At 45.5% G+C, this 25,451-nt stretch overlaps 3 protein-coding genes across 7 annotated transcripts in view; 1 reads left to right on the top strand and 2 right to left on the bottom strand.

The window, feature by feature from the left end:
• CCDC17 (coiled-coil domain containing 17) overlaps positions 1–8,784 on the bottom strand; it is an 85,389-nt gene extending 76,605 nt beyond the window's left edge. For 2 of the 3 annotated variants that reach the window (XM_068239495.1, XM_068239493.1), the window contains exons 1-5: positions 8,703–8,784; positions 6,035–6,251; positions 3,123–3,248; positions 2,653–2,709; positions 902–1,031 (exon numbers count right to left, since the gene is read on the bottom strand). In XM_068239495.1, coding sequence (XP_068095596.1) covers positions 902–1,031; positions 2,653–2,709; positions 3,123–3,248; positions 6,035–6,202 — 481 coding nt within the window. In that variant the 5' untranslated portion in view covers positions 6,203–6,251; positions 8,703–8,784. The remainder of the gene's footprint in view (positions 1–901; positions 1,032–2,652; positions 2,710–3,122; positions 3,249–6,034; positions 6,252–8,702) is intronic. The other variant, XM_068239494.1, reaches the window with a different exon arrangement.
• Positions 1–25,451, top strand: part of TMEM69 (transmembrane protein 69) — a 152,003-nt gene that overhangs the window by 5,471 nt on the left and 121,081 nt on the right. The window lies entirely within an intron of this gene.
• Positions 22,423–25,451, bottom strand: part of GPBP1L1 (GC-rich promoter binding protein 1 like 1) — a 91,982-nt gene continuing 88,953 nt past the window's right edge. For all 3 annotated transcript variants that reach the window (XM_068239491.1, XM_068239492.1, XM_068239490.1), the window contains exon 12: positions 22,423–23,335. In XM_068239491.1, the coding sequence (XP_068095592.1) occupies positions 23,192–23,335 (144 nt within the window). In that variant the 3' untranslated portion in view covers positions 22,423–23,191. The remainder of the gene's footprint in view (positions 23,336–25,451) is intronic.

Genomic DNA, 25,451 nt, shown 5'->3' with positions numbered 1-25,451 from the left:
GCAGAGGACCTGAGTGGAAAAATCAGGAAGGCCTTATTCACATCTAAAATAAAAAACACAAACATTTTGCATTTTTGTGCATTTTCTCCCTCCCGGCGAGTCATTCACTCCCTGACGTCAGAAAGTGAACTCTTTGACCCGGAAAAGAATAAATACAATGTATTTATCCTAAAAAAACGTGAATGCAATCGCTGCATAAAGCCGTTTTGTAAGCGTTTAGCGCTCTTCCTATACCCTCCATTATAGCAAAAATGCCCCGAAAATGGTACAGGCACCACTTTGCTGAACATACAGCGCATGAACCGCGCTGATATGAACCTTCTCATAGATTCATTTCACAATCATTTTGTGGACGATTTTAAAAATCGCCTGTGCTTGAAAAAAGGCAGAAAATGCCCCTAGTGTGAATGAGCCCGAAATCTGTACTATCCCCCTGACAGAGCTCAAGTGGTGACGGGCTAACAGAAATAATGGCAGAATGGTATCAGGGAGATGAGCATGATATATTCTGGCAGACTATAACCAATGCCGGATTTATATGTCTAGTTCCCCTTGGCCAACTTTTTTGTTGCCTCCCATCCATGTGCAGCAGTGTCCTCCCATTCCATGAGAAGTCCTCTCATCCACATGAAACATTCATGCCCAGTATCCCCCCTCTTTTATGTACAGCTACCTTGTGCAGCAGCTTCCCTCTTCTATGCGTTGTTCCCCATTTGCTACCTTTCTTTTCAATTTGCAGCCTCCTCCTCCATATGCAGCAGCCACTCTTTCATATCCAGCCACCCCCTTGGGCTGCTGCCGCCCAAGGCCTGGGCCTTCTCAGAAATCCGGCCATAAACTATAAACATGTACAGCACATAGAAAGGGAAAATGCTGGCACCCATATCAGATCTCCTCTCACCTTCTCTCTGCATTTCCAGTGCCTGGTTACGGGCCTGAATATCCGCCAAGTGACGTTCGTGAGCTTCAGCCATCTCAAACATGCGTTCCCGGTACTCCCTGTCCCATGGCGGGCAAAGGCTGGTGTCCCCCTATAGGATGGCACAGGAGATAGAGACTCTGTGTACAGGAGAGAATCTGTGTACAGCTCAGGATAGAGAATGAGCCCTGCGGGGTCCTGCACTGAGAATCAGATTGTATTGGCCAAGTTCACACTTACAAGGAATCTGACTTGGCAACTGCTCTATAAAGACAACTGCCAATGTTGCTATAGGGTCCTGCACTGTGCAAAGCAAGTCTCCACATTATGCTATAGGGTCCTGCACTGCAAGTCTCTACATTATGCTATAGGGTCCTGCACTGTGCAAAGCAAGTCTCCACATTATGCTATAGGGTCCTGCACTGCAAGTCTCTACATTATGCTATAGGGTCCTGCACTGTGCAAAGCAAGTCTCCACATTATGCTATAGGGTCCTGCACTGCACGTTTCTACATTATGCTATATGGTCCTGCACTGCAAGTCTTTACATTATGCTATAGGGTCCTGCACTGTGCAAAGCAAGTCTCCACATTATGCTATAAAGTCCTGCACTGCAAGTTTCTACATTATGCTATAGGGTCCTGCACTGCAAGTCTCTACACTATGCTCTAGGGCAGGCATGGGCAAACTTGGCCCTCCAGCTGTTAAGGAACTACAAGTCCCACAATGCATTTGCCTTTATGAGTTATGACTGTGGCTGTAAGACTCCTGCAATGCATTGTGGGACTTGTAGTTCCATAACAGCTGGAGAGCCAAGTTTTCCCATGCCTGCTCTAGGGTCCTGCTCTGCAATTCTCTGCATTAGGCTATAGGGTCCTGCACTGCACACTGCAAGTCTCTACACTATGCTCTAGGATCCTGCTCTGCAAGTCTCTACATTGTGCTATATGGTCATGTGCTGATCACTGTCTCTACATTACACTACACAGTCTGCCAATCTGTAAAATATACCATAGGGCCAGGCATGGCCACTTGCTATATTATGCTATCATTTTGGTAATCCTAATTGCCAGTTTCATCTATATGCTATAGGGCCCAGCACAGGACACTACAAGCCTCTACATTATGCAGCAGGGCTCAGCACTGCAAGTCTCTATATCAATTTATATTCTGGAACATCAATATATCATCTTCCGCAGCACTTCACAGAGCACAAAGTCATGTCACTAACTGACAAAGGAATTCACTATATAATCACTGCCATAGTCATAATCTAGTGTCCCTATCATTGTCTAAGGGCCAGTTTAGGGGGGGGGGGGGAGCAATTAACTTGCCAGTATTGTTTGAGATGTGGGAAGAAACTGGAAGGCCCAGAGGAAACCCACACAAACATTGTACAAGTATACAAGGCAAGAGTGCAAAAAAGGACAAAAAAAATCCTTTCCATACTCACTCGCTTGCACAGGAATGATGCATCATGGAACGTTCTTCTGGTACACATAAAGATAAACAGTTGCAAAAACCTTCTGTTTTAAGAAGGCAAGTTTGTATTTTTAGTACCCTTTTACTTGCTTGTCATTGAAAATGTATTATATAGATACATTATAAAAAATAGAAAATAAAGAAAAGTTTTGTGCATGAGAGTATTTTCATTTCCACCACTCAGTACGATGTATCGGTCACAGAGGCAGGCAGGAGATAGTAAAGTACCCCTCCTGTATGCCAATCATTACCTGGAATGAGCGCAGCGTGGGGACTGAGACTTCCAGAGATTTACGCAGCTTATGGAACTGAAAGACAAAGAAATACATCATCTACCACCAGATGTATGGGAGGTATTACAATGAGTGACAGCATGAAAACTCCAAAGATTACATTTTTTATTATTCAAGAAAACACTTTAAATGTATTCAATGTTTACATGTAAGAGAGACTTGAAAATAATTTCAGTTTTCCCCAGCTTTTTTCACTGTACAGTAGGAGGACCCAGTATGAGGCAGTGTGTCCTTGGTTCCCTCAGGGCCTGAGCCCACTAACGCAATTGTGCGCAGTTGTGTCCGCTTTTCAGCATCTGTAACATTGATGTGTTGCTGAAAAGCGGACACAGCTGCACACAACTGCGTTAGTGGGCTCAGGCCCTCTTGGATGTTATTATGCTACTCCCTGTGGTGAGAAGATGAATTGCAGCCTCTCATTTACCTACCTCCTCTGTGAGGCTTCGTAGTGCCTTGCTGTCAGAGACACTGTCTAGCGGTGCATCCATCAGACGCTGTTCTCTCTCATTTAGAAGGCTCTCTCTCGCTCTCAGCCGGACAACGCTGTCTCGTGTCTAGCAGGAAGGTGTACTGGTTTGTTAAAAGTGCACAATCATCTCATGTTATAAAATATTACACAAAATACCTCGATATTTAACTTCTACTTTCACCTTAAGAGCTGGTTCAGAAGGACTGCTTACGTCCACGATGTTTAGCGTTGGGATCCACTGTGTCCCGCATTGAGATAAACGGAAGCATTAATCTCAATGCATTTACCATCGTTTGCCAGGGATTGCGTTAGCGCCGCGGTCGATCACATTTTCAGAGACGCTCCATATAGTGTCTTAGTGTCATTTGTCCAGACAGTCCCATATACCCCTAGAGGCTAAAAAAGCAACACAAACGAAAGAACGATGGGAACCAACGCCAAACGCTTGGTAGCAGGAAAACGCTAAATAAGGTGCTGGCAGCCAAATATCTGTACCGGCACTAAAGGTTTACTCTACCCAAAACGGAAATTTCAGTGTTTGGGTAAAATTACCTAATGAGTTGTTCTGTGTCTGAGGGACTCTGGTGGTGAGATGCTTGGGCTTCATTTGTTCGGTCTCCACACCTACTGCACTCATTACCCTCGCCCCCCTCTCCCACGCTGGATATTTTATTTATTTTATATTATGAAATAGGAACATCTGCTGAAACACAGGAACAGACTCCAAAGTAGGCAATAACTAAGCTAGGACTATGACAGGGAAACTTGCTGGTGGAATGTCCAATACGCCAGCTGAATAGACCCCCAAGGAAAACTGACTATATTCTTTAAACATTATTCATAGTCCTCTTATTCTTCTTTCCCTACTCCTCTTGTTTTTTTTTATGGAGCCTTTTAATGGTAGCCACTCAAGGACATCATTATTAAGTTGATCTTGTCTGATAAATAGTTATATAGGTTGAAAGAAGACAAGGACCCAAGGCTGTTGAGTCGGTACAAAAATCATCCGACTCCAACTCTTCAGTTTATGAAACCACTGTTTTTGATTTCAGATACCCAAAATTGCTCCAACTCCTTGACTCTTGACTCCACAGCCCTATGAAGTGGGTACAAAAATCATCCTCAAAACTCCTCAGTTTATGAAACCACTGACTCCAGGTGCCCATAAATTGCTCCGACTCCACAGCCCTGCCAGTACCTATTATGCAGGAGAACAGAGGCGCCAAGAGGATAAAAGGAAGCTAAATGAGCTTAAAAACCAAATTCTTGGTAAATAGAGGAAGTAGTGGTGGACTTATCTCCTCCAAGTAGACGCACAACGACTGTAGTAAAGACAGTCAATTTATTTTATTTACGAACTCCAAATATGCAACGCGTTTCGCAGGTTTGATCCTGCTTCATCAGGCAATAACAACGGAGCAATAGCATATGTGGTCAGCAGAAGAGCCAGGCACCTCTGTTTTGAGAGAGAAGGCCAGTACCTATATCTTCTTCATAGCCAAGCTCCCATCCGAGTATGAGCGCATCCATACAGGTGTGCACGAGTACGGTCCGCACATGCCAAGTAGAATGAAGTCGCTTGTGCATGACAGTATTCTCTGTGCACGAGTGGCTTTGATGTACTGCTCAAGTGCGGACCTTACTCTGCTCAAGTGCGGACCTTACTCGCACATGCCCAAAAGGTACTCAGTCTGGAGGACGGCCATGAAAAAAGAAAGAGGGTCCCGGTCAGCAGTGGTGGGCTCACGGAGCATCTGGGAAGCCCCTGGACCCTCCAGAGGCTTCCCACTACTTGGATATCTATCTTTTAAAGTACCACTATGGCAAAAAATTGTAAAATTTAAAAATTCATGAAAACACAAATAAAAAGTAAATTTCTACCAGAATAAAATGTGGTATAATTACTTTTCTCCTATGTTGCTGTCCCTTACAGTTGGCAGTAAAAATCTGGCAGAACTGACAGGTTTTGGGCTAGTCCATGTCCTCATGGGGGATTCTCAGGGTTTTCTTTATTTTCAAAAGCGCTTTGTGAACCACAGTTGATCAGTCCAGAATAGTGTACAAGTGAGTAGGGAGGGTGGCCAGCATTTTTGTATAGATCCTTTCCAGGGAGGGCTTTTGTAAAGAATAAAGGAAATACTGAGAACCCCCATGAGAAGATGGAGTAGTCTAAAATCAGTTCAGTCAGATTTCTACTAACTACTGTAAGTGACAGTAACATAGGAGAAAAGTATTGTATAGCTCATTTTATTCTGGAAGAAACATATTTCTTATTTTCGTGCGTTTACATGTATTTTACAATTTTTGTCACAGTTGTCCTCAAACATTTTGTTCTTCACAGGTCTGATTTCATTTCAGCTTTCTGAGCCTTGCAGATCTTTCATGCAATGTTTAATGATCCTAAAAATTTGATACTATGTGTGACTTGCTGCACACACAGTTTTAATGAACCCAATTTCTTTCTGACCTGCAAAAAAAATCACAAAAGCAATTGGTGTATTGTACAAAAAGGCTTTAAAGCAGGGGTGCCCACACTTTTTCGGCTTGTGCGCTACTTTAAATATTAGCAAGTTAAAAAGATCTACCGATGTACAAGTTAAGGAGCACACTTGTATATACAGAATGGAAAATGTAGTGCAGTTGGGATCTACCATGAAGTCCTTGTGATCTACCAGTAGATCGCAATCTACCTAATGGGAATCCCTGCTATAAAGCATGATGGGTGGCATCAACAGTGATGCCATATAGGTGCCACAGATAATGGACAAGCAGCAGGAATGGTTGCAGTCATATGGGAGACTCTGGGAGCAAGAATGTGTGGCTGTAGGCAATAACTCTCAGCAGTGGCATTGATCTGTAGACTTCTGTTACCTTTAAATCCTGGGCGTCTGGAAGATGGGTAAAGGCCCCGGAGCTCAGAACTGTGGGGTCCCCAATCTTGCTTCCGATACAGAACTTTTCCCTGTGTTTCTCCAGCAGAGGGTAGGAGCGGAATGCCATATTGCAGTTGTGGCATCGGTAACTACCCAGATCATCCATGACTGTCAAGCCGGGGCAAGAGCTTGCCCGGGGGCTCCGATTCTTCTACCTGGAAGGCCAGCAAGGAAAACACTTATTTTATTACCGGTATATAGCAGCAGACGACAACACAGCAGTGCTGGTACATGTGCACAGACTACTGCTACAGTTAGAAAAGTCACAAAGCAGAAGCAAAACCTGCTGCTACAACAACAGAAGCCTGCTGTGACTTGTGGTGTAACAACAGTTCTGACCCAAATCTGCCTATGCACAATTGTATAAAGGTGGCCATACAATACTCAATGGCCACAAGATTGACCATCAGATAGCTCCCTCTCTGATTGACTCTGATCAGAGGGGGGTCTATTACCTGCCCACACACTTTACACAGATTTCAAATTGATTTCAGAATTAAATCTATTGGAAATCGCCCTTATTAGTGTCACTCCTTCACCAGTGGAGAGGTGAGCCCAGGGGGTACACATCACACATGGGGAGCGACTGACCAGGGATCTCTCAGTCATCGGGAAAACGAACGGCGCTACGGCCATGCACACAAATCAGTACTTTGCCCCAATCAGTCCTTTTGAGCGAGATCTTTCCAGCTTGCGGGATCAATTAAAATTACTAATGGGCAGCCACATTGCGTCAATGATCACTGGCAGATTCGATCAGTATGATCGATTCTGCCGGATACTGATGCCGCAAAATCAAGTATTGTATGGGCACCTTAGCACCCAACATCCAGGCACAAATCTAAATGTTTTTTCAAAAGAAAATACCGTGGCGCCCCAGTTCAGTGTAAGTGAATTGCTGCCGTGCAGGGACGAATCCTCACATCCACAAGATTAGTAAACTGTTTTAGTATCACAGCGCAGATTCACTCTTCTTACTGATGTATTTGTCCACTTCACCACCTGTATGCACTCAATTGTGCAGATAAAATAAACAGGGATGCTTTCAGTGGAAAGTAATGGTTCTTTATTTTCTGGATAAAAACAGAACAGGCAATATTGGGGTGGGCACTTACTTCTAGAGGGTCCCAATCCACTCAGGACCCTCCTTGGCTATTAGCGCTTCACACACCGAGTGGTACTCAGACCTCACCCCACGTTCCTGCCTCCGTGCTGCCCGCTCTTGTCCCGACTAGTTTCGGCTCTTGCCGTCATCAGGGGTTATTCCCCTGATGACGGCAAGAGACGAAACTAGTCGGGACAAGAGCGGGTAGCACGGAGGCAGGAACGTGGGGTGAGTACCACTCGGTGTGGGAAGCGCTAATAGCCAAGGAGGATCCTGAGTGGATTGGGACCCCCTAGAAGTAAGTGCCCACCCCAATATTGCCTGTTCTGTTTTTATCCAGAAAATAAAGAACCATTACTTTCCACTGAAAGCATCCCTGTTTATTTTATCTGCACAATTGAGTGCATACAGGTGGTGAAGTGGACAAATACATCAGTAAGAAGAGTGAATCTGCGCTGTGATACTAAAACAGTTTACAAATCTAAATGTACCAGTGGATGGTTCAGTGTGTGGCAGATTTAAGTTTCTGTATCTATAAATCCAGTTTGAAAAATGTGGTAAGGTGATTTGAAGCTTTCAGGTCAAGGAGTTAACTGCAGGCTCTGAAGGAGGCATTTCTTCTTCAGCAGGTCATAGCTCTATGCAGAGATAGAAACTCATAATCTGGCAGTTCTATAGGTTGGACCCAAAACTCATGAGATTGGCTTTTCCAAAGGGATTTTTTTCCAGAACAGCTGCATCAAATACAAAAACTGTGTAATGACGTAGTATGGGTAGCACAGCGGATAGCATTCTTGTCATACAGTGCTGGTTCAGATCTGGGCAAGAAAACTACCTGCTTGGAATTTGTATAGTGTCATATTTATGTGGGTTTCCACCCACATTCCAAAAAACATACTGATAGGTTAATTGGCTCTTGTCTAAATAAACTGGCCTCAGATACAGACACTACTAGATCCCAGTAGGGATAAGATTGTGAATTCCTAGCACAATCAGTGCTCATTCACACTACACAACGCACGCACAAATGTGATGAAGTTTCATGCAAGGTTCCCGACACATTTGCATCAGAGTGCACTAAAGGGCAGATGTCGGCAGGCCCAACACAATAGAACGCAACTGGAAACAGGCAACATGATTTTCATGTTACCATGCAGATCACACACACACTATGCACAGACAGTGCTTCATGACTGGCAGCAACACAGTGTGAATGAGCCCTTAATTAGTGGAAAAAAACATTTGTAAAGCACTGCAGAAGAGGCCAAGCCTATATTAAATAATAATAATAATAGATAACATTCAGCTTTACAAACAAAGAAACATTCGGGAAGATGAACTAAGAGTTATCTGAAATAATTTTATTTATACACTGATAGAAACTAGTCCTGCCGCTGCGAGGAAGGATTTTAACATCAACGTCAAAAAGAACACATTGCCAGGCGCCCTTCTGCTCCAATGTATCAATCAGGACGCCCCGGGACCCCCCCATTATACTCACTCAGACACTCACACTCTGCCGACTGCAGCAACTCCACAACTTTCTCGAGAAGTTTGCTAGACGCGGCGGCGGTTTCTATGGTAACGACGGGAGACTGTTGGGCGGGGTCGAAGAACTCTGTTTGCTGGGACCGTACCACTGAGAGCAAAGCGGGTAGAGAGTATCGGAACTGGCACATACCATCTTCCCACTGCTAACTTCTGCGCTAAAGAACAAACTTGGGAGGGGTCACATTTTAATATTATTTATTTGTATAAAAAACATTCTGAAGGTGGCAGGATTATAGGACAGTATTATATAGTGACTCCACCTTCTTTAATCATGGAGACATTTACAATGCCAGCAGACATGAAACTGCACTTAGCAATCATTCAATGGTCCTAGTCCTAACAGCCCAAATATGCATCAATGACTGGCAGTGGGCAACCCCACCTGTCCTTATAAATCAAGGGTCCCCAAACGTTTTGCGTTGAGCTAGGGTTTCCAGGTGTCCGGTTTTACACCGGACAGTCCGGTTTTTGTGCGCTGTGTCCGGTGCAAAAAGGCATGCTAAACCGGACAATTAAGTTGTCCGGTTTAGAGCCCCCCCCCGCAGCGCAGGAGGAGAACAGCGCAGCAGAGAGAGAGCTGGGAGCAGCGGTGGAGAAGGGGGGCAATTAGGGTTGCCAGGTCGGCTGATAGAGAAAACCGGACAGGGGGTGGAGTTAGGGGTGGAGTTAGGGGCGGAGTCAGAAGCGCACTTTTATGTAGAGTGGGGCTAAGCAATGGGCTTTTTTAAAAAAAAATATAGTATTTATATCGCACTGACATCTTCTGCAGCACATTACAGAGTACATAGCCATGTCACTAACTGTCCTCACCAGTAGTACTGGTCCAGTGCACATAAGAGACAGTTTTTCACCAGTAACTGCACATAAGAGACAGCTTTTCACCAGTAAATGCACATTATAAGAGACACCTTTTCGCCAGTAAATGCACATAATAAGAGACAGCTTTTCCCCAGTAAATGCACAAGAGACAGCTTTTCACCAGTAAATGCACATAATAAGACACAGCTTTTCACCAGTAAATGCACATAATAAGAGACAGCTTTTCACCAGTAAATGCACAAAAGAGACAGCTTTTCACCACTAAAAGCACATAATGACAAACAGCCAGTGTTCCCAGTATATGTAGCCAGGGATATATGTGCCCAGTATATGTAGCCAGGGGGTATATATGTCCCAGTATATGTAGGTAGGGGTGTAAATGTCCCAGTATACGTAGGCAGGGGTATATATGTCCCAGTATATGTAGCCAGGGGGTATATGTGCCCAGAATAGGTAGCCAGGGAGTATATGTGCCCAGAATAGGTAGCCAGGAGCTATATGTGCCCAGAATAGGTAGCCAGGGGCTATATGTGCCCAGAATAGGTAGCCAGGGGCTATATGTGCCCAGAATAGGTAGCCAGGGGCTATATGTGCCCGGAATAGGTAGCCAGGGGCTATATGTGCCCGGAATAGGTAGCCAGGGGCTATATGTGCCCAGAATAGGTAGCCAGGGGGTATATGTGCCCGGAATAGGTAGCCAGGGGCTATATGTGCCCAGAATAGGTAGCCAGGTGCCCCCCGCAGGAGGAGAACAGTGCAGCAGAGAGAGAGCTGGGAGCAGCGGTGGAGAAGGGGGGCAATCTCCCCCCCCCTTCCCTCACCTTAGGGTGCTCTCTCTCCCCCGCTGTCTCCTCCAATATGATGTGCAGGCTGGCGGGTGGCTGCGGGCGGAACTTACCTCTGTGTCGCAGGCGCCGGAAGTTCGGGTCCCGCAGCCGCTGAGATTCGACTCAAAAAAGATCCGGATCAAAGATTCGAATCATTCATGAGCCGGACAACACTATTCAGACTGATTAGTGTTGTCCGGCTCATGAATGATTCGGATCTTTGATCCGGATCTTTTTTGAGTTGAATCTCAGCGGCTGCGGGACCCGAACTTCCGGCGCTGGAGCGACACAGAGGTAAGTTCCGCCTGCAGCCACTCGCCAGCCTGCACATCATATTGGAGGAGACAGCGGGGGAGAGAGAGCACCCTAAGGTCAGGGAAGGGGGGGGGGAGATTGCCCCCCTTCTCCACCGCTGCTCCCAGCTCTCTCTCTGCTGCGCTGTTCTCCTCCTGCGCTGCGGGGGGGGGGGGGGGGGGGGGGGGGGCTCTAAACCGGACAACTTAATTGTCCGGTTTAGCATGCCTTTTTGCACCGGACACAGCGCACAAAAACCGGACACCTGGCAACCCTAGGGGCAATCTCCCCCCCCTTCCCTCACCTTAGGGTGCTCTCTCTCCCCCGCTGTCTCCTCCAATATGATGTGCAGGCTGGCGAGTGGCTGCAGGCGGAACTTACCTCTGTGTCGCTCCAGCGCCGGAAGTTCGGGTCCCGCAGCCGCTGAGATTCGACTCAAAAAAGATCCGGATCAAAGATCCGAATCATTCATGAGCCGGACAACACTAATCAGTCTGAATAGTGTTGTCCGGCTCATGAATGATTCGAATCTTTGATCCGGATCTTTTTTGAGTCGAATCTCAGCGGCTGCGGGACCCGAACTTCCGGCGCCTGCGACACAGAGGTAAGTTCCGCCCGCAGCCACCCGCCAGCCTGCACATCATATTGGAGGAGACAGCGGGGGAGAGAGAGCACCCTAAGGTGAGGGAAGGGGGGGGGGGGAGATTGCCCCCCTTCTCCACCGCTGCTCCCAGCTCTCTCTCTGCTGCACTGTTCTCCTCCTGCGGGGGGGGGGGGGGGGGGGCGGGGGGCACCTGGCTACCTATTCTGGGCACATATAGCCCCTGGCTACCTATTCCGGGCACATATACCCCCTGGCTACCTATTCTGGGCACATATAGCCCCTGGCTACCTATTCCGGGCACATATAGCCCCTGGCTACCTATTCCAGGCACATATAGCCCCTGGCTACCTATTCTGGGCACATATAGCCCCTGGCTACCTATTCTGGGCACATATAGCTCCTGGCTACCTATTCTGGGCACATATACCCCCTGGCTACCTATTCTGGGCACATATACCCCCTGGCTACATATACTGGGACATATATACCCCTGCCTACGTATACTGGGACATTTACACCCCTGCCTACATATACTGGGACATATATACCCCCTGGCTACATATACTGGGCACATATATCCCTGGCTACATATACTGGGAACACTGGCTGTTTGTCATTATGTGCATTTAGTGGTGAAAAGCTGTCTCTTTTGTGCATTTACTGGTGAAAAGCTGTCTCTTATTATGTGCATTTACTGGTGAAAAGCTGTGTCTTATTATGTGCATTTACTGGTGAAAAGCTGTCTCTTGTGCATTTACTGGGGAAAAGCTGTCTCTTATTATGTGCATTTACTGGCGAAAAGGTGGCTCTTATAATGTGCATTTACTGGTGAAAAGCTGTCTCTTATGTGCAGTTACTGGTGAAAAACTGTCTCTTATGTGCACTGGACCAGTACTACTGGTGAGGACAGTTAGTGACATGGCTATGTACTCTGTAATGTGCTGCAGAAGATGTCAGTGCGATATAAATACTATAATTTTTTTTTTAAAAAAGCCCATTGCTTAGCCCCACTCTACATAAAAGTGCGCTTCTGACTCCGCCCCTAACTCCACCCCTAACTCCACCCCCTGTCCGGTTTTCTCCATCAGCCGACCTGGCAACCCTATTGAGGGCTGGTGTTCAAACATTTTAGCATACCCGACAGAATAGCATACAAATGCTGCTGAGCATGTGCAAAGTCATGCAGGTCATAAATATCATCCCAGGTAGGGATCAAGACCAAGTTGCGCCTGTGGCAAGGTCAGATTTTGGCGCCTAAACTGCCATTCATTTTGCTGCCTTTTTAAGAATTCAACAAACTGCGACTGGGGCAAGATACCCGCTTGCCCCCCCCCCCAGATCCGTCCCTGAATTAACCCCATAATCCCCATCAGCAGCACTAACCTTGCAACCTGAGTTAGCTGCCGGGGTCCTCGTGTGCAATGTCCGTTATCCAAGTGGACATAGAGTTAGAATAAAAAGTTGTCCGAGCGAACCGAGGACCGAGCCCCCAAGTCAACATACTTCAGACTGCTGGGGGGCCGGAATATACATAGAAGTCTTTGCGGGCCAGACAGTGATGCATACTAAAGCAGCGTACACACGCCGGACTTTAGGCAACGACGGGTCCGTCGTTGCCTCCTGCTGGGTGGGCGTGCCAGCGACAGTCCGGCGTGTGTACGCTCTGTCGTCAGACTGATACGGCTGTTTCTGAGCGATCCGCCCGACCTTAAGGTGACAACCTTCAGTCCAATTGGACAACAGTGTCACCTGAATGTGGAATTTGATTGGAAACCAGCGAATTACTGCTTTCTGGCTTCATTCTATATGCGGACCACCAATATTTAAAGATGTAGCTAACTGCATCTAATATATTTTGTGTGTGGGGGGCCGGTTAAAAAGCCTCAGGGGGCCACATTCGGCCCACAGGCCTTAGTTTGAGGGCCACTGTTATAAATCAACACAAAACCATGAAACAGCTAGGTATAGTTCACACATACATATGGGGACACACGTTTGACAAGCGTTTTTAGTGCATTTTCTGTTCATTTTCGTTTCCACGGTTTTCCCCACACATGCGTTTTTCTTGCATTTTAATGCGTTTGCGGTTCACATATATAAATTGCATATGCATTTTGTATGCGTTTTATGCAAATCACTAGGAAGTCAACGGGAAGCGGAAATACATCATCAAACTTTATTTTAAAAAAAAAACGCATATAAAAATGTATACAAAATGCACTAAAACGCAATACCTCTGCATCACCATTGACTTTCATTATTTGCTTTTTTTGATGCGTTTTTGAAGAATGCAACAAAACTAGCGTTTTTAAAAACGCACATTGGAGAACACAAGTATATGCGCTTTTTCATGTGGCCCATTGACTTGCATTATGTGTATTTTCCGACACGCTAGCGTTTCTGCCTAGTGTGTTCCCTGACTTAGAGTACAGACTAACCACAAATCCTCATCTTCCCTCTTAGCAAAAATTTCTGCAGGAAGCATTGTTACACCCAAAGCTGTTAGGCAGGGGTCACACTTGAGCAAATCCGCAGTGTTTTGCAGCATACAAAAACGCATGCGGAATCGCATGCAAGTCTATGCTGCTTCTGCATTTTTCGGAGACATATTCGACTTTTGCGCACAACACAGTTTTTCATTTAAATCAACGAATACTGTAAACTGTAAATAAAAATTTGCATGTTAAAACGCTCTGAAAAATGCATAGTTGTGTGGAAAACCACTTGTGGGGCATCCTCTGTGATTCCTGCAGATGTAAGTATGATCCTTCCCTGAGAGAAGTGTCACGCTGCGGTCCTGTGTTCACAACGCAACTGCTAGCACGCTAATGTGAATGTATCATTACAATACAATCACGTTTGCTATGTGATTATATTATCCGACGCAACACAGTGTTAAAAAGAAGCTTAGGGTTGGAATACAGAAAGTTGAGAGACAGATGGAGGCTGATATATGTATGTCCTTTGCCTGGCTGTCCTGCTGATGCACTGCTTTTACTACTTTTAGGTCGCATTCACAGTGGCACTTTGTGGAGCACTGCAATGATAATCCTATGAGCCGTTCACAGTGCGCTGTTAAAGTCGCGTTGAAAATGTAGCGGGGTAACTCACTGCTTGCAGTGTGTTACCTCTTCACGCAGACGCAACTTTAACATCGCATTAAAACGCAACGTCCCACTGTGAATATGCCCTTAGCCATAGACCCTGAACAAGCATGCAGATCAGATGTCTATGACTAAAGTCTGACTGGAATAGCTGCAGTTGTTTCAGACATTACTGACGAGAACTATCAAGCGACTGGTATTGTTTAACCACTTGAGGACCCACCCTTTACCCCCCCTTAAGGACCAGCGCTGGTTTGATTGATCTGTGCTGGGTGGGCTCTGCAGCCCCCAGCACAGATCAGGGTGCAGGCAGGGAGATCAGATTGCCCCCCTTTTTTCCCCCCTATGGGGATGATGTGCTGGGGGGGGTCTGATCTCTCCTGCCTGCTGTGGGTGGCGGGGGGGGGGGGGGGGCACCTCAAAGCCCCCCTCCGCGGCGACATTCTCCCCCCTCCCTCTCCTACCTGCTCCCCCGGGAGATCTGGGCTGCACAGGACGCTATCCGTCCTGTGCAGCCAGTGACAGGACGTCCCCTGTCACATGGCGGCGATCCCCGGCCGCTGATTGGCCGGGGATCGCCGATCTGCCTTACGGCGCTGCTGCACAGCAGCGCCGTACAAATGTAAACAAAGCGGATTATTTCCGCTTGTGTTTACATCTAGCCTGCGAGCCGCCATCGGCGGCCCGCAGGCTATTCACGGAGCCCCCCGCCGTGATTTGACAGGAAGCAGCCGCTCGTACGAGCGGCTGCTTCCTGATTAATTAGGCTGCAGCTGGCGACGCAGTACTACGTCGCTGGTCCTGCAGCTGCCACTTTGCCGACGCACGTTATGAGTGTGCGGTCGGCAAGTGGTTAAAAGAACCTTGCCTTGCCTGCACTGTGGTTGTGAGAAAATGTGATTTTTCTCTAGAGATCAGACATCTGGGTTAACTGGCAAGCTTTGTAAATGTAAAAGATGCTTCATAGAAAACAGCAGGATCTAGTTTCCAGTCCAAGTCTGGGGACTTTGTTCCTGTAATAGTCTTTGTTACTCCCAAAACAATACACCTTAAACACATAGGCCTCAATTCACTAAGCTTTATCAAACACTTTATCAAACGTTTGATAATTTACCTCATGGGTAAAATCTAATTTTGAATTCAATAAGGTGTTATATATTTATCGAATGCTTTATTGATAAAATGTTCAATATATCTATTACACCTTTGTGAATTGAAAATTAGATTTTACCCATGAGGTAAATTATCAAACGTTTGATAAAGCTTAGTGAATTGAGGCCTTTGGGTCCACTAGGGAGTTCTAAAATTAGATAACAGTACTTCAGTTCTATGTGGCAACTGGCTGGTGTTATTCCCCCCACCCCTCCTTTTGCAATTGCAGATTGCATGCGCCAGTAAGTAATGCATCTCGTCAAACATGGGCTAGAACCTTTCACCTGCTCAGGCCAATACATGCCTGCTTGGGGATCCACCATACTAAGCTATACCAGATGGTACAGGATATGTGGGGATCTGTAAGAGATGAGTCTCCCTCTCCTACATAGTCCTTGTCTATATCATGGGGTTCATATCTCTACCTCCAATGCCTAGGAGGAGGTGGGTTAACTAATATCACGCATATGCGGCGATAGGTCCTTGGAGGCTTATGGTAAAATCTGGGAGCCCAGATGTCCATCCCTTTCCAGGTAAATAGTTTCACTTTCGACCCTCTACCCATTTAAAGTAAAGTTAAAAGTAAACTTTTTTCCCCTCATCAGTCAATTCTTTCATTTCCTTCTCATCTTCTCCTTTAAATCTTGATTGAAAAATCTCCTGGCTGCTACTACCATCGCACCTGTCGCCCGCTGCTGCTTCTCCCCCAAACACTTACTACATGCCATGCTCCCCTGGCACCGTCGCTCCCCGCCAGCTTGAGCCAAACCTACCGCCACTCTCCACCTTCTAAACAGAACACTGGTGAGCTATGAAGATGCTTTTCCTGGGGCTCCAATGTTCAGTACTCCAATCAGAATTCCGAAGAGATCGGCAGTGGTAGGCCCGCCAGTTCAGCGTGGAGGGACTGTGCCAGGGGAGCCTGGCGTGCAGTGGACGAACGTCAGGTGAGCTCCAGGGTGCCTGGAGCTTAAGTGGTGGCTAGAGATTAAAGCGGGAGAATCTCCCAAGAGAGCAAGGCAGCAGTGCCATGGTGTTGAAGATTAGCAGCCACGAGCAGCGCCCAGGTGAACAGTACTAGGGTGAGTGTATTCTTGCTCAGACATTGCTCAGGTTAAGCCAGCAATTAAATTGGTCGGTAAATTTTGAGAGATGTCAGGTGACCTCAAATAAGATATGGCCCTTTATATTTCCTTTAACCCCTTTGTTATCTTATATGGAGATGAAAAAGCATGTTCAGGACTGTTATCACTCCCAATAGAAGTCGATAGCAAGTCTTCTCTGCATGCAGCCACCTCTCTGCCTGAAGTAACTATAAATGTTAATAACACTCCTGTAACTTCAGTTCCCAAAGCACGGTGCTTGGGGGTAATATTTGACTCTTCTCTCTCTTTTATTCCTCATCTTAACTCCATAACCAGCTCCTGCCATATCCAACTCAAAAATATATATCGCATCCGTCCCTTTCTCACTTAAGACACAACCAAAATGTTAATACATGCTTTTATAATTTCTCGTCTGGACTACTGCAACATACTACTTTGTTGACTACCTTCTAACAAACTGGCCCCGCTCCAGTCAGTACTGAACTCAACTGCTCGTCTCATTCATCTTTCTTCCTCTGCTGACCCTCCCTGTGAAGCTCTTCACTGGCTGCCAATTAACCAGAAGCTCCAGTTCAAACTCCTAACCCTAACCTACAAAGCTCTCCACAATCTCTCCCCCCGGTACATATCCTCACTAATTTCCAGATACAAACACAATCGCAATCTCAGATCTGCACACGAGCTTTTGTTGTCGTCCTCTAGAATCACCTCCTCACATTTACGCTTACAAGATTTTGCACACACTTCACCCCTTCTCTGGAATGCCCTCCCGCAAAACAGCAGTCACTCGCCAACCTTTGCTACTTTTAAACGCTCTCTAAAAAACTCATTTGTTCCAACAAGAATATATGCTACCTTAAAGGACTTCCGAGGCCAAATGTTCCCCCCAAAAATAAAAAAAGTTAGATACCTGTATAACTTTGGTGGACATGGAGGACGCCGCCCGCGCCCTCCATGCCGTTCCGCCGGGTCCCCGCCTCTCAATATCCCCCAGAATGGCTCCCGACCCCACGGCCGGGGTCGGGCCCTGCTGCCTGTATAAAGATGGCCGCCGGCGCTGGCCGCACACTCCGCATGGCCGCTACGCAGCACTTGGGCCAACCCCCCCGATCCACGCAACAGGCTGTTTCCTGTACCGTGGATCGGGGGGTTGGCCCTAGAGCTGCGCAGCCGCAGTAGCGGCCATGCAGAGTGCGCAGCCGCGGCCAGCGCCCATCTTTATACAGGCAGCAGGGCCCGACCCTGGCCGTGGGGTCGGGAGCCATTCGGGGGGATATTGAGAGGCGGGGACGCGGCGGAACGGCACGGAGGGCGCGGACGGCGTCCTCCGTGTCCACCAAAGTTATACAGGTATCTAAACTTTTATTTTTGGGGGGTGAACATTTGGCCTCGGAAGTCCTTTAAGCCACTTCCCTTTGTACTAAGACCAAATTGCACTCCTACTAGGTATCCTAAAACACAATGCCTTTATATATTTTATCGTATACTACCCCTCCTCTTGTTTCCCCCCATTCCCTTTAGATTGTAAGCTCACAAGGGCAGGGCTCTCTCCCCCTTTTATGTCTTGGAATTCATTATACATCTTATTCATCATGTTATTTTTATCACTGTCATTACCAATTCTGTATTTTGTATGCTGTATATTTTTTTTTGTATTTTGTCACTAATTATGTATCTTGTATATTAGAGTACACCATTGTCTGTATTTTGTATGTACCCCATGTTTGTTTCTTACTTTGTACAGCACCACGGAATATGTTGGCGCTTTATAAATCAATAATAATTACTGCTGCTTGGCCAGCAGTGGATTTTCTCAGCTGTACTACCTGTCAGTCCGACACTGAATAGATAGGAGGCTGCCCTAGTATGATAAAATTCTTAAAACATGGTAAGTAAACAAGCTTACACCAAATTAGCACCAAAAAAAATAAAAAATATTTATTAGATACAAACGGCAACTTGTTTCCTAGGTTATACCTGGTTCATTAGGTCTATACTGTATCAAATGAAGTGCTAGGAATCGGCTCACGTGCGCCTCCATTCTCATCTGATGGGTACTGCAGTTTAGAGTAGTTCTCACGGGCACACTGCCCTACACAACTTTTTCTGGAGAGTGGCCTGAATCCTACAAACTATCCAAGTTAAGACAGGTTTCTTCAAACGCGCTTACTATGGTTGCTGGACAGGTCCTGGGTTTATGAGTATGTCTTCTTTTAATGGTTCTTCCATTTAAATGACATACTACACTATATAGGGGTACTACTTGTGTGTGTGTCAGAAATCCTTCAGTACCTCACTAGTTTGTGGACAACAGTAGCTGAAATTCAATAGAGAGGGCCTGTGTAGAGTTGTCATCTGAAATCAGAAGCTCCCAGAGGAAGCAGAACAAAGAGGTACCTGCAGTTTACAATCACTGCAAACCCACACAGTATTTCTTTGAACTGTGTTTCTGGCACAAACACAATTGCTAACTTCCAGCCAGAGCAATATCCTGCCTCTATCTGGCCAGCAGACGCCAGTCAGCCAATCAGGTGCACTGTCATACACCCTTTGCCTGCTGTACCATACCTAGCAGGAATTACATAGATTAGCATTCAGGTGGGAGGCTTCGGTTGGACGCAATCGTGAATTGCGTCGTTTACAGGGACGCCCCGTGTAGGCACATCTCCCACACGGTCCCCTCCCTAACCACTCACCTGTCAACCGCATCTTAGAAGCTGCAAAAAATAAATTTAAAATCACAAACACTGGTCCACATGACAGCCCAGGGGCCCCAGGTCTCTCTCACTCACTGGGGCCCCCAAACCACCATGCGACACCTAGAGGGAAGTGCGGGCAAGCCCTGGACCTCTCACCTCCAGGGAACTCACCCCACCACCTCTAAACTGAATGCCAACTGCAACAAACACAATTGCTAACGCCCCGTGTAGGCCCGCACTTCCCTCTAGGTGTCGCATGGTGGTTTGGGGGCCCCAGTGAGTGAGAGAGACCTGGGGCCCCTGGGCTGTCATGTGGACGAGGGTTTGTGATTTTAACTGTGTTTCTGGTCTCAGATCTAGGACTGAAGAGTTTCTCATGGCCAGAGAGAAATCCAGGGCTGTGGAGTAGTTACAAAAATCATCCGACTCAGTTTATGAAACCACTGACTCCAGGTACCCAAAAATTGCTAGACTCCAACTTCACATCCCAGGTGAAATCCAAATTATTGGCTTCTCATTGACCCATTCCATTTCTAACAGGCTGTTAAAAATGGGATGGGTCAATGATGCCAATAATTTAGAGTTGATGCAAATTTTGCACTAATATACGCAAGCTTGCAAATGGACAAAACACATGGTCTACTTCCAATTTCATACATTTGCTTAACGTTAGAACACATATTGTACCAGCTAAAAAACATTGGTATCTCATTGACCAGCCTTACAAATTGTTTACATTACATCCTGGAGTTAAAAGATGCTGAAATTGCTAATTTAATGTCCTCTCTCCCCATGCCTGACTCAGATTCCTCCACCAGTCTTCTGCATAGAGAAAAGTTACAGTACTGTACCTTTAAAGGAAACCAGAGCCCAAGCAAAACAAAGAACCGATACTTACCCGGGGCTTCCTCTAGCCCCATAAGCACACGCGAGTCCCTCACCGTCTGCCGTTCAGCCCCGGTAACAGGCTCAGTTGCGCCAGTCTTCTGCGCATGTGCAGGACCTCGACTGGGGCGAGCGAGCCAGTTACCAGGGCTGATCGCGGCTGAACAGCAGACCGCGGGAGGACGGCATTGGACTCACACGTGCTTATGGGGCTGGAAGAAGTCCCGGGTTAAAGGGAATGTCCAAGCAAAATAAAAAAATGAGTTTCACTTACCTGGGTCTTCTACCAGCCCCATGCAGCCATCCTGTGCCCTCGTAGTCACTCACTGCTGCTCCAGTCCCCCGCTGGCAGCTTGCCGACCTCGGAGGTCGGCGGGACGCATTGCGTACATTTTTACGCATTCCCGCTTGTACAGGAACATTAACACATACATTTTTACGCGTTACTGGTTCAATGCGTAAATTTTTACGCATTGAACCAGTAACGCGTAAAAATGTATGTGTTAATGTTCCTGTACTAGCGGGAATGCGTAAAAATGTACGCAATGAGCTGCCAGCGGGGAACTGGAGCAGCAGAGAGTGACTACAAGGGCACAGGATGGCTGCATGTGGCTGGTAGAAGCCCCAGGTAAGTGAAACTCATTTTTTATTTTGCTTGGACATTCCCTTTAAGTATCGATTCTTTGTTTTCGGTGAGCTCTGGTACACTTTAAATCAACCTATGAGTGCTCTATATTGTCTAAACGCGATCAGAGCATTGATTCTTTGCATTTTAAAATACAAAACTTGTAAGAAGTTGATAAGAGTGTGTGCTGCTGGGGTGCAAGGGTTCAGTGGAGAACAATTGCTTACCTAAGGAGTAATGATCATCTGGCCTGAATGACGAGATATCTTCTCCTGACAACAGCTTATCAGCACCTTTTACAGCACCTGCATTTGTATACCTGGCGGGGCCAAGAATGTGCCCTGCAATTCAGCCGTACTTGCATCCCCCAGACTACATCATCCGAGGGTAGCAGCACACACCATTACGGACCTCCATTTTGGGAAGGTTCGTTTTTTAAAATGCAAAAAAAAATTAATGATCGGATCCATTTAGCGAACCAAAGAAACACACCACCATAGACCATAATAGGAATTACGGTTAAATCGGCTCTTAGACCGTAATTTTGGCGCCGTCAAGAGACCAAACCCAAATGACTTTGAAAACCGTGTAATTCGGGTGCCAGCTGAATTGCATCTTACCTCCTGACTGAGTCCACAGCGGCCTGGAAGGGGAATAGTAACTAGTGCTGCTGGGACTTTTGCAGGAGCGGAGTTAACAATTTCTTGGCTTTATCCTGCACCCCAATTTCCCGGCAGCTAAATTATATGTACGTCCATTTAATGCTATTTTTTTTTTTGTTTTTTGGATCTTACAAATCCTTCCTCTAATTGCTTGTAACAAGGGTATAATAATTAAGGAGGCAGAGGGGATCATGGAGCAATGGAGAGGATTCAGGATATTACACACATCCAAATTTGGAAGGTCAATTCTACCACTTTGATTTTTACTTTTATTTAGATTGGTGAATAATTGGCCAAATTTACCACTTCCGTGTAGCATGACGGCCAACACATTTTGAATACTAGGAACAAATTGTGCAGTAAGCTCTCAAACCACATGGAGTTGGTAAAATTTGTCAGTCATTAAAAAATTGGATAAATGTATGCACCCCATGTTTAAATAAGCTTCTCTGCAATAATCACAAACAACAAAAAACGATATTTAGGACTGTGGTCTTACATTAAGTAGGGGAAAATAAAAGACAAATAATTGGGATCTGGCCAGAAGGTTTTTTTAATCGAACCTGAAGTATGGGGAATATGGTGGCTGCCATATTTAATTTTAAATAATACCAGTTGCCTAGCAGTCCTGATGATCCTCTGATACTTTTAGCCATAGATACTAAACAAGCATGCAAATCAGATATTTGACAAAAATCTAACAAGATTATCTGCATGTTTGTTTCAGGTGTCTATCAGACACTACTGATGCCAGAATGATTAGCAGGACAACCAAGCCACTGGTATTGCTTAAAAGAAACTAAATATGTCAGCCTCCATACACCTCTCACCTCGGGCTCCCTTTAAGACACTTTCAGGCATAACTTATGAAGCTGGAAAAAAGAAAACACAACTTTCTTTGGCAAACTGATGCAAAATATTTATTTCCAAGTTATTAGCTGCTGTGCTGACATCGCCCTCACATACAGGTAACCAGCTTTCTTTAATCTGTAAATAATGTTATCAAAATAATCTTTTTTTGAATTCTTCCCCCAAGAATGGTCATTTTTTTCCCCCAAATCTCGTTTTTTATTTTACAATCCACCCTGAATGTCAAGGCTTAGAGAAAAAGAAAAAAAACAAACAAAAAAAGGTAATTCCTCTGAATATTTTACAGATGCAAATTATTCCCCCTTAAAACAAAATACAAAGCTAGGTTTTGCTCCAAAGTACCCGCCGTGACTAGCGCAGCGCAGCATCAAGCTACCTCGGCGAATTGGGGCAATCACAAATACCAGGTGAGCATTTTCCCAAACAGTGATTGATTTTAGTGGGTTTAGTCTGATTTATCCAAGCACTGTTAGAAGCTTTGCCGTCTGCAGTGATGTGTAGGCTGGACTCCATTAAAACGAGGAGGAGAAAACAAACAGGAGAGAAAGACAATCATCTGCTTGTCACTGGAACGCACAGAAACAGGTTGTGAGCCTAGAAGCAAGGAAAGGACAAAACGAGCCCTCTCCTTCTGCCCAATTTACACACTTTTTGTAAATTAAACAACAGCCTCAGTTTAGACCTGGCTGGATGTCTCTCTGTGAGAGGCTCATCTCCTAACAATGTACTTTGCACATGGTAGTAACACAGGAAACAGTTGGGGTGAGGCGCTTTTGTCATAGTCTCTAAGAATCAGGATTCGTCATCTGAAGTGTCGGAGCTGCTTGAGTCCGTCTCCGAGCACTCGCTTGGGTCGGGGGTCAGAGGGGCGCGCCAAGCCAGCAGAGCACATCTTTGTTTGAGGAAGCCATTTTGTCCCATGCTGTGCCTTTTCAGCTGCAAGAAAAAAACAAGTCAAATTACTAACTTTACTATTCACATTTAAAAAAAAAGGTCCAGAATTTTTTTTTTTAAATTTAGTTTGCATCAGGATGGCAACAACTGTACCCAATTGTGTCTGAGAGTTACACCAGTGAGAGTCACCTTACTTGGATGTCCGCGGCGCAACATCCTCCCGATGCTTCCTGTTTCACATTGGACGTTCCAGCTGCGAAACAGGAAGTATCGGGAGGATCAAGTGGTGAGGCAAGAGGCAGACATCCGGGTAAATTAACTCTCACTGCCATGATGTTCATCCTTAGTCTTAAACAATATGGAAAGAAGTTGAAAACATTTGGAAGTGTGTGTGCCTCCCACTGGTGTAATTCGCTTTCATTTTCTGTCCCTGGGATCTCCGTAGGGCTGAGCTTTATATATGAAAATGGTTAACCTTGGGGATAGGGAATAGGATACAGTGCTAAAAGAAGTTGAAGATTCTGTCTTTTACCCGCAATAGCTAACGAATACATTCTTAAAATTTTTAAAAAAAAAAAAAATTAAAAAAAATGCATTAAAGGAGTAGTTGTCCTGGGAGCTTTCTCAGTGCCACAGAGTCTTAAGGAACTATCCAGGTTACCCACACACAAGAGATGGAAGACTCATTTATAGCAGAGAGCTTCCATGTGCAAGTTACAGTGATCATATTGACTACAAATATTTCTTATTTAACTGGATATTACGTTTTATGCAAGATGGCTGTTTTGCCCACTAAATGTAATGAACTGTTACAGAGAACAAGGTTTGCATTTTTCAAAGATCTTACTTTTAGATCAAAGGCAGGTGGGTTTACTATACAGGTAATGAGGAGTTGGGAGCTGTACACTTATGCTAGACTTTACTTGTGCTTTATGTTTTGACTACAAGGAAAAAAAAAAAAGTTTTATGGAATGCGAGATTATTTTTTTCATTGGTTTATCAGTGCATGGCATGAAGAGAAGATTTGCATATTCGGGAGTGATACATCATGGGAAACCACAATCGCTCACTTGAAGCTGAATTATAGCCAATGCCTTCTGTTTTGAGAAGACAAAACTACATTTTTAGTAGAGTACTTTTTTAAAAAAAAAAAAAAGCTCTTTTAGCCCTTCATACTTCCCTAGTGGTTCTGGGTCACCATGAGCTAACTGGGTATTCCTTAGTACTGGGTCAAGCCTTATCCCATAGAGCCATATCAATCCCTGCATGCACTGATGAGGACCAGAAAAGCTCAGAAGATGTTAATATATAATAAAAAGCAGTTTGAATAAAATGCAATGACAGCATTTAGGGCAAGATGAACTACACTTTGAAAACTTGTAATTTGTAAACAGACAATATTACTTATGCACAAAAGCAAATATGAAAACTGTACGAGTAATAAAAAGTAGGAAAACATTTTTATTGAATGTTATGTCGGAGTTTCAAACCACTTTAAGGGGTGATTCTCTTCTATACTCCTGGTATACGATGCTACTTATGCTACGTACACACATGCAACAACGATCGTTCGTTGAGAACGACGAACGAGCTTTTAATTGATGAAAGAACGACCTGAGTAAAGTTAGTTTTTAAATGTGTGTAACGATCTGATCGTTAGAACGAACGTTACATCACGTAAAGCAACTATTGCGCCTGCGCATAAAAATGAGAAGTTTCAGGGAGAAATAGTGAAATGCGCATGTCAAGCCTAGTACGAACGACCGTTTGCAACGATGTACTACTTTTGCAAACGATCGTCGTTGGTTAAAATCCGCCGAGACAGAACTTTCTTTTGTAGCGATTTGGCTCGTTCGTCATTTGCCTTAAAGAGAACCAGAGGTGTGTTTAAAGAATGTTATCTGCATACAGAGGCTGGATCTGCCTATACAGCCCAGCCTCTGTTGCTATCCCAAACCTCACTAAGGTCCCCCTGCACTCTGCAATCCCTCATAAATCACAGCCGTGCTGTGAGGCTGTGTTTACATGTGTAGTGTCAGTCTCAGCTGCTCCTCCTCCTCCTGCTTAGTTCTGGTCCCTGCCCCCATCCCTTCCCTCCAATCAGCAGGGAGGGAAGGGATGCAGGTGGGGACTGGAGTTCTGCAGGAGGCGGGGAGAG

Source organism: Hyperolius riggenbachi, chromosome 6 (assembly GCF_040937935.1).
Source record: "Hyperolius riggenbachi isolate aHypRig1 chromosome 6, aHypRig1.pri, whole genome shotgun sequence".
In the NCBI taxonomy this organism is placed as follows: Eukaryota; Metazoa; Chordata; class Amphibia; order Anura; family Hyperoliidae; genus Hyperolius; species Hyperolius riggenbachi.
This window is presented reverse-complemented; position numbering and strand designations above follow the sequence as displayed.